Genomic DNA, 13,537 nt, shown 5'->3' with positions numbered 1-13,537 from the left:
ACATGGAAAGGTAATCAAAGTGTGAAAACTGTACGGGCAACAAAATCTTCACCTACCGTAGTATTTTGATTTCTTTGTTTATGCATATTTAATTTCTAAAATATTTCTTACCATATAACAAACAAAGTACATACAGATATTTAAGGCATGTCTATCCTGTGCAGCTTTTTGTATAATTCACATTCCATACTGGGATCTTGCTTACTGATCTCCTAAGTAGAGTCCAGGCCAGACCTCGTCAGCATGGTTACAGGCCGTTTTGCCAGTGTACAGTAGCCTTTCCAGCTCAAATATGCTGAGGACAGGTGGGCTTTTATCTTCTTGCTCATTTCTGCTGGGTGACCTTGAACTGCTCCGTGACAATCTGGACATAAAAGCCATTGGGCTTTGATTCTGAACACATCCCTCTGGGCTGTAGAAGGAAACAGATATTTGTATCAGCAATAGCTCAGTTTCCCCGGATAGTTGTGTGCATATGTCATTTAGTTAGAATCATGTTGCACTGTTTCATGTGATGACTGGAAAAAAACATTTCAAAGTAAATGAACTACCGGGCTTACAAATCAAACACAGTCCTTTGTAGATTTGTACAACATGACATTTCTGTCCCACAGATGTATATTATACTGATTAAATTTACAAGAGTTGGCATGCATTCAGATTATTTAGTAGTGGAAGCCTGAAACATCAGAAGAAGTCATTACAAGTCATTCAGTGTCAGAATACTTGACATTTCCTATCTAGGAGGCAGTTTAGGTTTAATGGACAAAGAAATTTATGGATAATATATACTGCCAATAAAAGATATATGTTAAGGACATTCATGTTTCATTTTATACCCAGTTTGTGAAGTCATTTAATTTTTAGATGACATATCTGTGCTTTCTAAAGTTGCCATGTTTTTAAAGGTAAATACTTAAAAATGAGATGATGTTCTTCTAGACAATAAGCCACTTTACATACTGATTATTGAAAGTAGACCTCCGTGGTTTATAAACGTGGTTTGTTTTCAGTGGTTTAATACTAAAATAGTAAACAGCAGATGCTCAAAGCAACTAGCAGCCTGCATCCATGTATACACACTGTGAGCTAAACCTACAGACCGGATAGCTTCCTACAGATACTAACATTACACCTCAAAATCTGTTCATTGGCTCACATTTCTGCATTCTAGCTAATGAGCAAGCAGAATGGATGACTACAGTGAACAAAGACTCACTTGCACACATAATATTTATCTGTTTGCCTCTTCCTATATTCCATAAATTATTTAGCATAGCATAATTTTTATACAGCTACATTAAAAATCTTTAGACTGTGACTGTTACATTTAAGTATTTTATAGGTTTGTTGATCAGATTCTGTCTTTGTACAAACAGCAATACTCTGTTCACTGACTATAATAAAGTCATAAATATCGAATTCAGCCTAGATGGCAGCCATATTTCTCTTATACTAGTATATGTAGCTAGAATCATCTGTGACATTTTAGATTCCCTGAACAGCGTAGCTCTACTCTGTGTGGCTACCATACAATTCTCTGTCGTACATGTCAGCAGGAATGGACCTTCACCTACAGAGACACTCACGTTGTTAAGTAGATCCCAACAAGAGGTTATTACTCCTCTGTGGTTCACTCTATTAGTCTTAAGTAACATGTGCAGCCTTAGTCATCTGCCCTAGATTCGCCCTTCAGACAGCATATGTGTCTGTTTCTGTCTTGGCTGTACCAGGTGGCTTTTTCATCTATATTTTCTCTTGTGCAACGTGCCCAGCAAAGAGTTCAACTGACATTTCCAGCTTATTGTTTCTTAACACAGTTAATTTCTATTGTTTAATAACATATGTTCTGGATGTATTATGATGTATTAATGTACAAGACACTTTAATGATTACTGGACAGCTGCTTGTGTTAAGTTATGTCCTGCACCTGTTTTGAAATCATAAGCTACCTCTTTTATAAATGACATAACATGCAACCTTTTTGTAAAATTATTATGACAGCTATGCTGTTATATGGATGAAGACCAGACTATTATAACTATGCATGTCTCATGATAGCATGTCTCATGATAACCATGCATAACATATTATGACAACCATGGTATGGTAACTATGGCTGGCATGTTATGTCATGCATGGCATATTCTGATACGCATGTTATGGTAACCATACCTGGCATGTTATAAATGGTTTACTATCAAAATGTGGAAAATCAAAATAACTTTCCACCTTTTGATCAGACCAGTTTGTCAAAATTGGTAATAACGAATTACCAAAATTTCAGAAATGGTAACACGGAATCGACTTTTGAACACCGGAAGTTCCAATGTTGAAAGTCTGGGTTACCGGTAAGGTGTTTGCAGGGGGACGGACCCCCTGAACCCCCCACACTCCCTGCATATTATATATATTTCAACTCTGAGATCGCACTACAGTGAGAAAAGGGTACATTTCCCAAGCCTCACTGTAGTGCCATCTGTTCTCAGAACACTGATTCCACATTAGCGAATGTACACTACTGTTCGCTAATGTGTAGTCAAGCATTTTCCGGATCAGAATTAAGAAAACTTGAAAAAAGCCTTTCATCCTTCCCAGCTTTGTGTAAGTGCCGATCTACCATTATAAACATGCTATGAAAACCATTCATGGTATATTCTGATAATCACATACGGCATTTTATGATAACCATGATATGATATTCATTTTATGATAACCATGATATGATATTCATAGGTTCATAGGTTCATACTAGGCTATCTGCCCTAGGGCATTTATAAGCCTAGCCACAGTGTGTTTGGCTTTCGCCACCCATTTTAAATGAATTTTGCTATGCCCTTTTTCGAGGTTAGTACACTGTGCCTTTGTCTAACAGTGACACAGAAGTGATACCCAGGGTAAACCTACTATCACCCATCCACTCATCAAGATTCCTCTTGAAGAGAGTCAATGAGGGACTCTGCCTAACCTGGACTGGGATTTTATTCCAGAGTGAAGGGAGCCTCTGGGTTATGAATCTGTCCCTCCAGCATGTCCTATTTATTTCAGTGCTGAGGTTCAAGTTTCTTGAGCGCGTAGCTCAATTGGATTTGGATTTTCTGAGGTGCAGCATGTCCATTAATTCCGGGTTGGACATGGCTTTATACATCAGGCACAGATCGCCTCTGAGCAGGCGGTATGCCACTGAGTAGAGCTGGAGTTTCTTTAACCGGGCAGCATATGGCATCTGTTTGAGCCCTTTGATCCTCTTGGTGAGGTACTTTTGGGGTCTTTCCAGTTGCTGCAGGTGTCTGGTAAGGTACATTCCAAAAGGGGCATTGTACTCAATTATGGGCCTGATGAGGGATGAGTAAAGAGGCACGATGACCTCCCCTGATCTAGATGTGAATCCCTTCATTATTAGGTGGGCTATATAAAATGTTTTTCTAACCACTTTGGCCAAGTGGTTGTTAAATGAGAGATTGCTATCAACTTGGGCCCCAGGTCCCTAATTACTTCTTCCGTACTTAATGGATTACCACCTATGTGGTAATTTGTGGGCACTTTATTTTTGCCAAAGGGGATGACTATACACTTTTTGGCATTTAGCTTGAGGCCATGGCTCTGGCATCAGTTGTCTGTTTCTATGAGGCCCTTTTATAGGATGCTTGTGTCGGCTGGAGAGTCTATTATGGCGCCCAGTTTGCAGTCATCTGCGAACTTGGTCAGCCACAGTCCTTCTGTGTTAGCCTGTACCTCCAAGAAATATATACCGAACAAGAGAGGTCCCAGGACTGAGCCTTGTGGGACGCCACTTGTAACTGGTTTGGAGTCTGACATGGCTCCCACAATTCTAACCATGTGGGTTCTGTCCTTGAGCCAGTTTGCAACCCATCTAGTGACATAGGGGTTTATATTTCAGCTGGTGAGCTTATCTATAATGCCCGAGTGGGGTATTGTATCGAAGGCTTTTGCAAGGTCCAGATAGGCTGTGTGGATCACCTTCCCCGCACTAATGGCCTTGGTAACTGTTTCAAAGAAATCAACCAGGTTTAAGAGGCAGGATCTGCCCTTAACAAAGCCAAACTGGGTAGGATCCAGTGTCTGTAGGTCCCCAATATCTTTATTTATGAGGTCCATGATGATCCTTTCCATAACTTTGCAGACCAAACTAGTCAAGCTTATGGGGCGATAGTTTCCAGGATCCATTGAGGCACCACCTTTGTGGAGAGGGGCCACTGTTGCTGTATGCCACTCTTTGGGTACATATCCTGTAGTAAGACTGAGATTGAACAGTAGTTTTATGTTTGGGTTTAGTTCTTCTTGGAGTTCATGTAGGACGCAGCCCGGGACACTGTCTGGTCCCATTGATGCTGTGTTTTTTGCTTTGCCGCGGGCCGCCCTTACTTGGGCATCTGAGATGTCAGGGGGGCAGCACTCTGCTGGGATAGATATTTGCCCTTTTGCTGGGGAAGGGGGGGGGGAGAAGTTTGTGCTGAACCTGTCAGCTAGGATGTTGGCAATGTCTGTGGGTTCGGTGTATTTTTTGTCATTTTGGACTAATTCTGAGCATATCTGGGAATTCCCACCCAGGTTCGTAATATAACTAAAGAAAGCCTTGTGATTATCCTTTGTGTCATGTGCAATTTTTCTCTCGAAGCTGGCCTTAGACGATTTTATGAGTGCCAATGGTTATTTGCTAATACTGATCAGAGATGCCTTCCCTTTTTGGGATTTTGCTCTATCATGTAGTAGCTTCCTCCTTCTATTGTATAGTTTGTTTATGGCTGGGGTCCACCAGACAGGACGCCTAACTTTGGAGGATTGGGTCTTGGTTTTATTTGGGATTGTATGATCCATGCATTCCTGAAGGTGTTCATAGAATGCATTTATAAAGGATTCTGCGGTCTGGGCTGTATTTTCCACAGGCCCGGGGGCTTTGAAGGATTCCACCTCAGTTTTGAGGAGTGTGAAATTTGCTTTAGAGAAGTTTTTCACTGTGGTTTTCTGGGCAGGGGCTGGGGTCGGGATGTGAATATCTAGTGAGATTAGTTTATGGTCTGATCTTACCAGTGAGGGATACACTTCTGGTCTGGAGCATAGAGTCCCCATGTTGATGATGATCAGGTCCAGTATGTTTTCCCCTCTTGTGGGAGTGCCAACAAGTTGTTCCATAGCATTTGAGTTTATAAATTGTAGGAACCTTTGGACTAGGGTGCTGGAGCTAGAGTAATGCTCCCAGTCTATGTTAGGGTAGTTGAAGTCACCCAATATAATGGTGTTTGGAGAGACCTTCATATTTTCCAGTGTTCTCAGGAAGGCCGAGTGGGGTTCCTGGGTTTGGGAGGGTGGTCTGTAGCAGGCTATAAACTGGAAGACAGTTTTACCCACTGTTAGATGCACATGGATAGTCTCTGATGCTTCATGCTGTGCCACCAACCTGGAGGTGTGGGTATCTTTGACGAATATTGATACTCCCCCTCCTTTTGTGGTTCGGTCCAAGTTGTGCTGTTCATTATGATAAATAAGCCTGTTATATTGTGATAACAATGTACAACACATAATGATAACCATGCTCTGGTAACCACACCCGGTATGTAATAATCATGCAATGATACCCTTGTATGGCACATTATGACAATCATGTTATGGTAACCATGCAAGACAAGTTATGATAACCAATCTATAGTAACCAAGCAAATTATGATAGCTCTGTTATGGTAGCCATGCATTTCTCACCATGATAAATTAGCCTGGTGTATTATGATAACCATGTATACCACATAATGATAACCACATTTGGTACATAATAATAAACATGCATGATACATAATGACAACCATGCATGACAAATTACGGTGAACACACATGGTACATAATGATAACTATACATGACACATTGCAATAACCACACATGGTATGTAATGACAACCATGCATGACAAAATGCGATAATCACACTTGATACATAATGATAACTATACATGATGCATTGCAATTACCGCACATGGTATGTAATGACAACCATGCATGACAAAATACGATAATCACACTTGGTACATAATGATAACTATACATTAAACATTGCAATAATCGCACATGGTACGTAATGACAACCATGCATGACAAATTACAGTGAACACACTTGGTACATAATGATAACTATACATGACACATTGCAATAACTGCACATGGTATGCAATGACAAGCATGCATGACAAAATGTGATAATCACACTTGGTACATAATGATGCTTGATGATAATGATGCATACCACATTATTATAACTGTGCTACAATAACCATCCCCACAAAATCGTGAGAATCATGCATGCAAAATCATGAAAACTCTGTACAGTGCCTTATGGGAAAATAACAAATGCTTGGAGAATTGATTGCTAGAGGATATAGGGTTGATCTTGTATTTCTTGTGTGTTTTTTCAGTTATTCATTTGTTTGCTTCCTTTTCATAAATGAATGGCTGGAGAGATTAGATGTCATAGTTTCTAAACATAACCCATCTCTAGATGTGCATATTAAAAAGGAACACAAGACATTCGGTAAGCACTGATTACAGTACATAACAGGTATTATAGGGGGATGGGTTTGGCAGACTGTTTAAGGTCTTTACCTCATATAAATAAGATATGAGATTTGATTTTGATCTCAGAATTTTGGCTAAGCTTAAAATGACCCTTCAAGTCAGTTAGCCTAGTGTTTACCTATAAAGCAATAAACATACCCAGAAATTAAAAAGTTGTACATATGAAACTGCAGTAAGATAAACCATTTTCACAATGATTGCCTATATAGAAGGTAATCTAACAGTCACAGCTATCAGCAGTATGTTTTTGCAATTAGTTTAGGAGCAACATGAATTCATCATGGTAAGCAGTTTGGAGATTGTATTATAGATCATAGGGACAGTAATGAAAAGCATCCTTTCCTACATGACTAGCCCTCTATGAGACATAATAAACTGTATGTAGAGCTCATCATATCTGAGGATAAGGCCTGCTTCTTTCAAACACAGGGCTATAATTTGGGGATACTGGTGGGTGAGGCAGGTTTGGATGTGCAAGAGTTTAGGTGTGACTTGGTATATTATCGTCTCTTCTGGACTCTAAGGGCAGCTAATGAAAGATACAATACATTAAAGAAAGATACAGAACAGTGAGCAATGATGTTCCCTTGAGTGGATCTGAATTATCACTATATTTGTGTAGACTTTTCAGTTTATCTGACATGTTGCCTGATGTAAACAGAATGTTACCAAGTGCAGTCTTAGTCTCCAGGATAAGATGATACTTGCTGAAGTAACAGATTGTAGGCACATCGTTACTTAGATAACATAATAAGAAAGACATACATTTTCAACTAATTGACTAATGGAAACTTCACTACAACTCACAATATTTTACTAATGGCTACTTCAGTAGAATGCAGTCTTTTTTTGCACTGAGAAACATATTTATGTCTCTGAGGAATTTACAGATATCACATTAAGTTGGAACCAGCTGTGGACTAGTTCAAGGTTATGTGTGAGACTTGGTTAAATAAGTGGTGTGGAGGTCACTTCCATGGTTACCAAGATATCATCAGCACAAAAATGATGTGCTTATGTTTTCGGAAGCCATTGCTAAAAACATGGCAACACTAACTCTTGCATGACAACCAGAGGGGACGAGTTTAGTTAAGGCACTTAATTGTTAATGGACCCCAAGATGATTCCATATGCTAGGTATGTACTTAATGCTGAATGCGCCAGCTTACAGGGACATGGCCTGACATCTCCGTAGAAGAAGACTTTATACCATGGAGAGCAAGGCCTGTAATATGTGTGTACTTCACCATGCCTCCTTATTCAACATCATGTTTTCATGACTAACCACTGCAGAAGCTCTGACAAATTATCTGAATGCATTCTGTTTTTTTTTTTTTGTTTTTTTGTTTTTGCAAAAAAGGTTGTAATCTCTAATAAATTCATAGGTAAATACCCGACTAGCCACCTTTGGAGGCCATTTACATCTAGCTAGTTTCCCTTTTTGTAATCAAAATAATATATCCCATTTGGTAATAAACTTGCCTTACCCATCCCATGGTTGATAATTATATATATCCACGATAAGAATAATTGGGATCATATCATAGATTATTTGAGGAGACCCATGCATGAAATAAAGCATTTCGGAGCTGCCTCTGTTCATGAGCAGTACAGGCAGCAGTCCTGGGTAAATTTTCATTTTCTCATCCATAGATCTAAGTTGTGCTTGAAAATGGACCGGGATAAACTTTGTTTTATGAGGATGGAAAGTTTGTTTATAAGCTGTGCAATATAGAAGGCCTTTCTTACAATACAAACATGATGGTCAAAGGTTAAGTCACTCTCCACATAAGTTCCCAGCTCCCAAACAACTGGGTCAACTTTTAGGGAAGTATTGTCAATGTAGTAGTTCCCTGGGGGCAGACGACTTAAAAAAAGGATACAATAATGTATTTTTGACACTTAGTTTCAGACCATGAAAAAGGATACAATAATGTATTTTTGACACTTAGTTTCAGACCATGATTTTGATACCAGTTATTTATCTGAGACAAACCCTCCTGCATTTGGGATGCAATGGCTACTCCTAGCTTACAGTCATCTGCAGACTTGGTCAGCTAGAGCCCTTTGGCATTGGCTTTTACTTCAGAAAAGTAGATGCCACACAAGAGAGGTCCCAGCACTGACACCTGGACTCATGACAGGTCTCTTTGTGGAGGTAACTTTCTCCATTTTAATTATCTGCATCCTATCTGTGAGTCAGCTGGCAATCCAGTGGGTGACATGGAGTTTAGTACCAGTTTATTTCTACTGCAGGTATTTCTACTATACCTGAATAGGAAAGTGTGTCAAATGTTTTGGCCAGGTTGTGGTATGTGGTATGTACCATTTTGATTCATTCATTGCTTTGGTGAACTTTTCAAAAAAAAAATCCACCAGGTTTAGTAAGCATGATCACAAATACAAACTGAGACGGGTCCAGTGTTTGGAGGTTCCTATGTCCTGATTGATTCCATGACAAGCCTTTCCATGGTTTTGCATATAAGGCTGGTCAGACTTATGGGTCTGTAATTGCCTGGGTCTGTGAAAGGTCCTCCCTTATGCAGGGGAATGATGGTAGCTGTTCTCCATTAGCTTGGTACAAAACCTGTATGAAGCCTGAGACTGGCCAGTGTTATTAAGGATGTGGCTAAATCCTGCTTCATGCTATATTACAGTATTTTTAGTTTTTGATATCACTTTTAGAAGTTGGTCTTGTGTGTTAACTGGAGGTGAGCCAGTTTCAAGTATATCTTTAGGGATAGACGGGGGTAGAGAGGGGTAAAATTATTGATAAATTTATTGTACAGTATGTTTGCTATCTCTTCACCCTCAGTGTAGGCAATATAATTCACAATCAGTTTAGTGCATTGCTGTGTTGTGCTTTTGAGATTACAAAAATAACTAAAAAAAGCCTTGTGATTGTCTTTGGCTTGGGTAGGTATTTTAGCCTCAAACTTAGGTTTTGTCAGTTTTATTAAGCTCCTGAGTTGTTTTATTTCAGAGAAAAGGGCTCTAACATTCTGGGAATTACTTTCTTACTTTTGGTCAAAATTATATTCCTTTTATTATAAAGGTTGTTGATATTATGGTTCCATCATGTGGGTTTGTTTTGGGGGTTTGCCCTGCACTTGTTCCTACAGGGGACAGCTGCACCTATGCAGTTGTTGACATGCTGATATAGTATGGTGATGTAAATTTCTTCATATTCACTGAAGTTAACTGGCACTAATGCACTGAAAGTTTTTCAATAATTACACAGCAAAAGTGTCTCATGCACTGCTGAGAGGATTAGTAAAACTGCATGAGGGGAAAGTTACCAGTGCTCTGGAGAGGGAGCTAACTAGTTCAGTTCCAAGTTATTTTTTTATCTTTGTGGGTCATAAGAAAATTATCTAGTTTCAGATACCTGTTAAATACATGAAGAAGAGTGTAGACTTTTTCCAGACCACTGTCTGTAAGCAGCTGGCATAGATATTTGAGCATCTGATGTTAACTGTTTATCCTGACACTGACTGGTGGAGAAATGACATCTTCCACAGGGGTCCTATTGAGAAGATATGAGTTTGATCTGATAAAGGAGACAAGGTTTACTACCTATTCAGCTAACAGAGCAGGTCAAGTAGCTGCTAGTAACATCTTATTGTCTTCCACAAACACCTCTCAGCAGGGGACTGATTTGTTTTTATAACAGACATGAGTTAGCAAATGCCCTTTTTTGCGCAGTTTTGATCCCCTTTATTCCTGTTTTGCTCATATTCCAATACACTACTGAAGCCTATGCGTTGTTAGATGGATTTTATTCTATCCATTTATATACCTTATAAGCTTGCTAGGCAATAATGCCTTCTTCAGGGATGAGCTGGGAGCTTTGGTCTGTCTGTTAAGAATAACCCTAAAGTTGCACATATAACAAGGAGAAACCAAGGGAATCAAACCAAAAACTGCATACTGAAGCTCATTCACAGCTCATAGTTAGCCCTTCATGTTAAACTGCTAGACTTAAAATATTGGTTTATATTTATTGTTTTTAAAGTATTTAATTATTTAATTATAGTTTGTTCAGGACAAAAGACTGCTAATCACACTCCAAGAACTGTTCTCTATTTTTTTTGCTTTCATTGAAGGTGGACATTTGTTAACCAGGCAGAACCACACTCTGGGCTATTTTCTTGAAGGACAAGATATGTTGATACTAGCCTCAATATGGTTCAAATTAATAATGCTTCAGCTTCATCAGCTGATCTTTTTGCATGGAACAGTAGCCGATCAGTGTTTCCGATACAAATGGGCAGGGCATTTTTGGATCTAGACTGATCGAGTGACTGCAAATTTTCCTAAATGAAGAAAAGCAGACAAAAAATTCAGCACGTCTAGCCAGGAGATACGTCTCCTGTAGGATGGGGCACTCCTTCACTTCACAATTATTGTAATCAACTTTATGTCTGCTGTTTGAGGAAGGGAAAATCATCCCAACAGTGACTCTCACCTTTCAATTTTATTGTGTCAGATTCTGGGATCATTTGTTAAAAATCAAAATTCATTTGAATTGTACTCAGCTGAGTAACCAACCCCTAGACATTTTCTCAAATTAGACATATTAACCTGACATTAGTTGCAGACTGACCATATGGTTGTAAGGAGGTTAAGCAGATCACGTAGAGCCACATTCACCACAGCAGTTAAGCAAGCTCTTCAGCAATATAATATGGTCAGCATAATTATGGACACGCAATTCAATCTCAGGAAAAAAAAGTGGAAGAGGAGAAGTCACTAGAGAAAATTTTATGGACCATAGTACAGATGATGGAGGCCATATTTGTATAAAGAGTCTTTGTAACTCTGGCTTGTCTTTAATATCCATTTTAGTTTTACACTGTACGTAGCAATGGTGTTATGTTTGGGTAACATATCTTGCTCATGAGTAAGAGGTTTCATAAATCATCTAACCCAACTACAGGTGAGTTAAAAGTGAAGCTGCCAAAAATATTATTTTTACAGACTTCACTACAGGACACTTACTAACCTGCAACCATAAACCATACAGCATTTCTCTTAAAAATGTCCTTCCTGACTACCTTGGGAAACAATCTTTCTCTACAGATTTTTTTTTAATCACATAATTTTTGTAGCTATAGAACCATATTTAGGCTTTGGCATCATGTGAAATAAGAATGTTAGCATTAATCAAGATGTCAGAATTGTAGATATGTAGCCAGGATCTCACCTTGGCAGAGATGGACATAATATTTTAGAGCTTCAAGTATACATACCCTTGGCATTTAGGCTTTTGTCTAGGATATTGAACTGGGTTAATATATTTGGGGGATTAGAGCTAGAATTCAATTCCAGTCATCTTTTATGACAGCACTTAAAAATTCATGATATGAATATATACCTGAATATAATTACTCAAGTAGGGAGAAGTAAGGAAATGTGACTCCTAATGTACAAGAAACATCACGACATTCTTTTTTTCCCCAAGTCTACCTTTAAGGCTCTTACCTTTAAGCACTTTAGCATCTATTTACATTAAATAAGGGACCTAATGAAGGTAGTTTTGATCTGGCCTTAAGCTCTGATACCCAGTATCAGTAATTCCTGCAAAGAGAATTAAGAAGAGTGGCCACCACTGGTAATAAGTTACAGATCCTGTATCACTTCCTTTCACTAGCAAGGGAAACTGACAATCCTTTGCAGATGGCTGCAACTTTCTTACCACATACAATACCAAAATGAATAGTTATTGATACAAAAAACGTGCTACTTTTGCATTTAATTTTGTTGTTAAGCACAGTTTCGTGATTTTTTTTCTTGGAGCTGAAAATGCATGTAATGACATCATGAAAGACTGAACCCGCAGTGTCTTACTACCTAAACTAGTGCACAATGTACTATATCTCCATACTAATTGCGGCAACAGAATAGTCTTATACCATTTTAAAAGAGGCTGTCAATTATGTCTTGCAAGGAAACACAACCCTTTCACTGAAAAATAATATAGATTTATTAATGGCACCATAATGTAAGTAAGAACTAATTGTTTAAAAATGTATGCCTTTTTTTCTTATCCAGGATGTTTTGCCAGTGTATGTAAATAATTGCTCAATAGTCACCCTGGCATCAATTTGTGGGCATAGATACAGAGAAAAATGAGTCAGCAGAGAAAGTAAAACATTAAAAAGCATTATATAATCTTCATTTTTTTCGAACCACATGCAAGTATAATTATAAATTATATTAGTTATGAAGAAAATATGTATTGAAAGTGTGAAGTACACTTTAAAACTGTATGCCTTTGTTACTTATCAGATTTGAGGAAGGGGCTTTAGAAAACACAAAGATGATTAATATGTAGAGAAGGAAACCACAGATCAGTTTTACGTCTCACAGCTATAGCATCCTATGACTATGCTTGTTCACACAGAATGATTCAAACTAATCAATCTGCAAATATTTTTGATACTAGCAGGCAAATAATTCAAAGTAAATGGAAATGAATTATTTGAATGCAGTATCTTCAAGATTTTTAATTATGTTTGTAGTGTCCAGATATTTCTTGTGTGCAAAGAAATAGAATTGCGCCCACCTTATAGTCATAACTTCACTAATGGATCTCTATTACAGGATGTGCATCTTTCAAAGGTTCCTGAAATTTTGCTTGGTCCTTCCTGAAATTTTTCATTTTGTGGGAAACCAGTGAGAGTTTCATTCATTAACTAAATGTTACCATTACAAACCTATTATTCTTTACAAAATACATAGTAATGCAAATATATTTGTATATATTAATGTACAAAATTAATAGTTAAAGTATTTAAGTGTCCCTGATATGGGACCTTTGTCTCTGATTATTTTAGCTTTATCATTTCTAAGAATATTGGGTTGAGAGCTATGTCTTAGCGGGCTACAATATGTTATTATCTCAGTTTTCCTGGGCATTTTCTTATTATATTCAGGATGAGTAATATACTTCC

General features: G+C 38.2%; 1 protein-coding gene across 3 annotated transcripts in view; it reads right to left on the bottom strand.

Annotated features, from left to right (window-relative positions):
* The window catches only part of DUSP26 (dual specificity phosphatase 26), a 175,579-nt gene that overhangs the window by 79,461 nt on the left and 82,581 nt on the right, over nucleotides 1-13,537 (bottom strand). For all 3 annotated transcript variants that reach the window (XM_044083059.1, XM_044083058.1, XM_044083060.1), the window contains one exon: nucleotides 206-412. In XM_044083059.1, coding sequence (XP_043938994.1) covers nucleotides 206-381 — 176 coding nt within the window. In that variant the 5' untranslated portion in view covers nucleotides 382-412. The remainder of the gene's footprint in view (nucleotides 1-205; nucleotides 413-13,537) is intronic.

Source organism: Protopterus annectens, chromosome 9.part0 (assembly GCF_019279795.1).
Source record: "Protopterus annectens isolate FY-2018-M chromosome 9.part0, PAN1.0, whole genome shotgun sequence".
NCBI classification, from domain to species: Eukaryota; Metazoa; Chordata; order Ceratodontiformes; family Protopteridae; genus Protopterus; species Protopterus annectens.
Note: the sequence above shows the minus strand (reverse complement) of the source record. Positions and strands in the feature narration are given on the sequence as shown.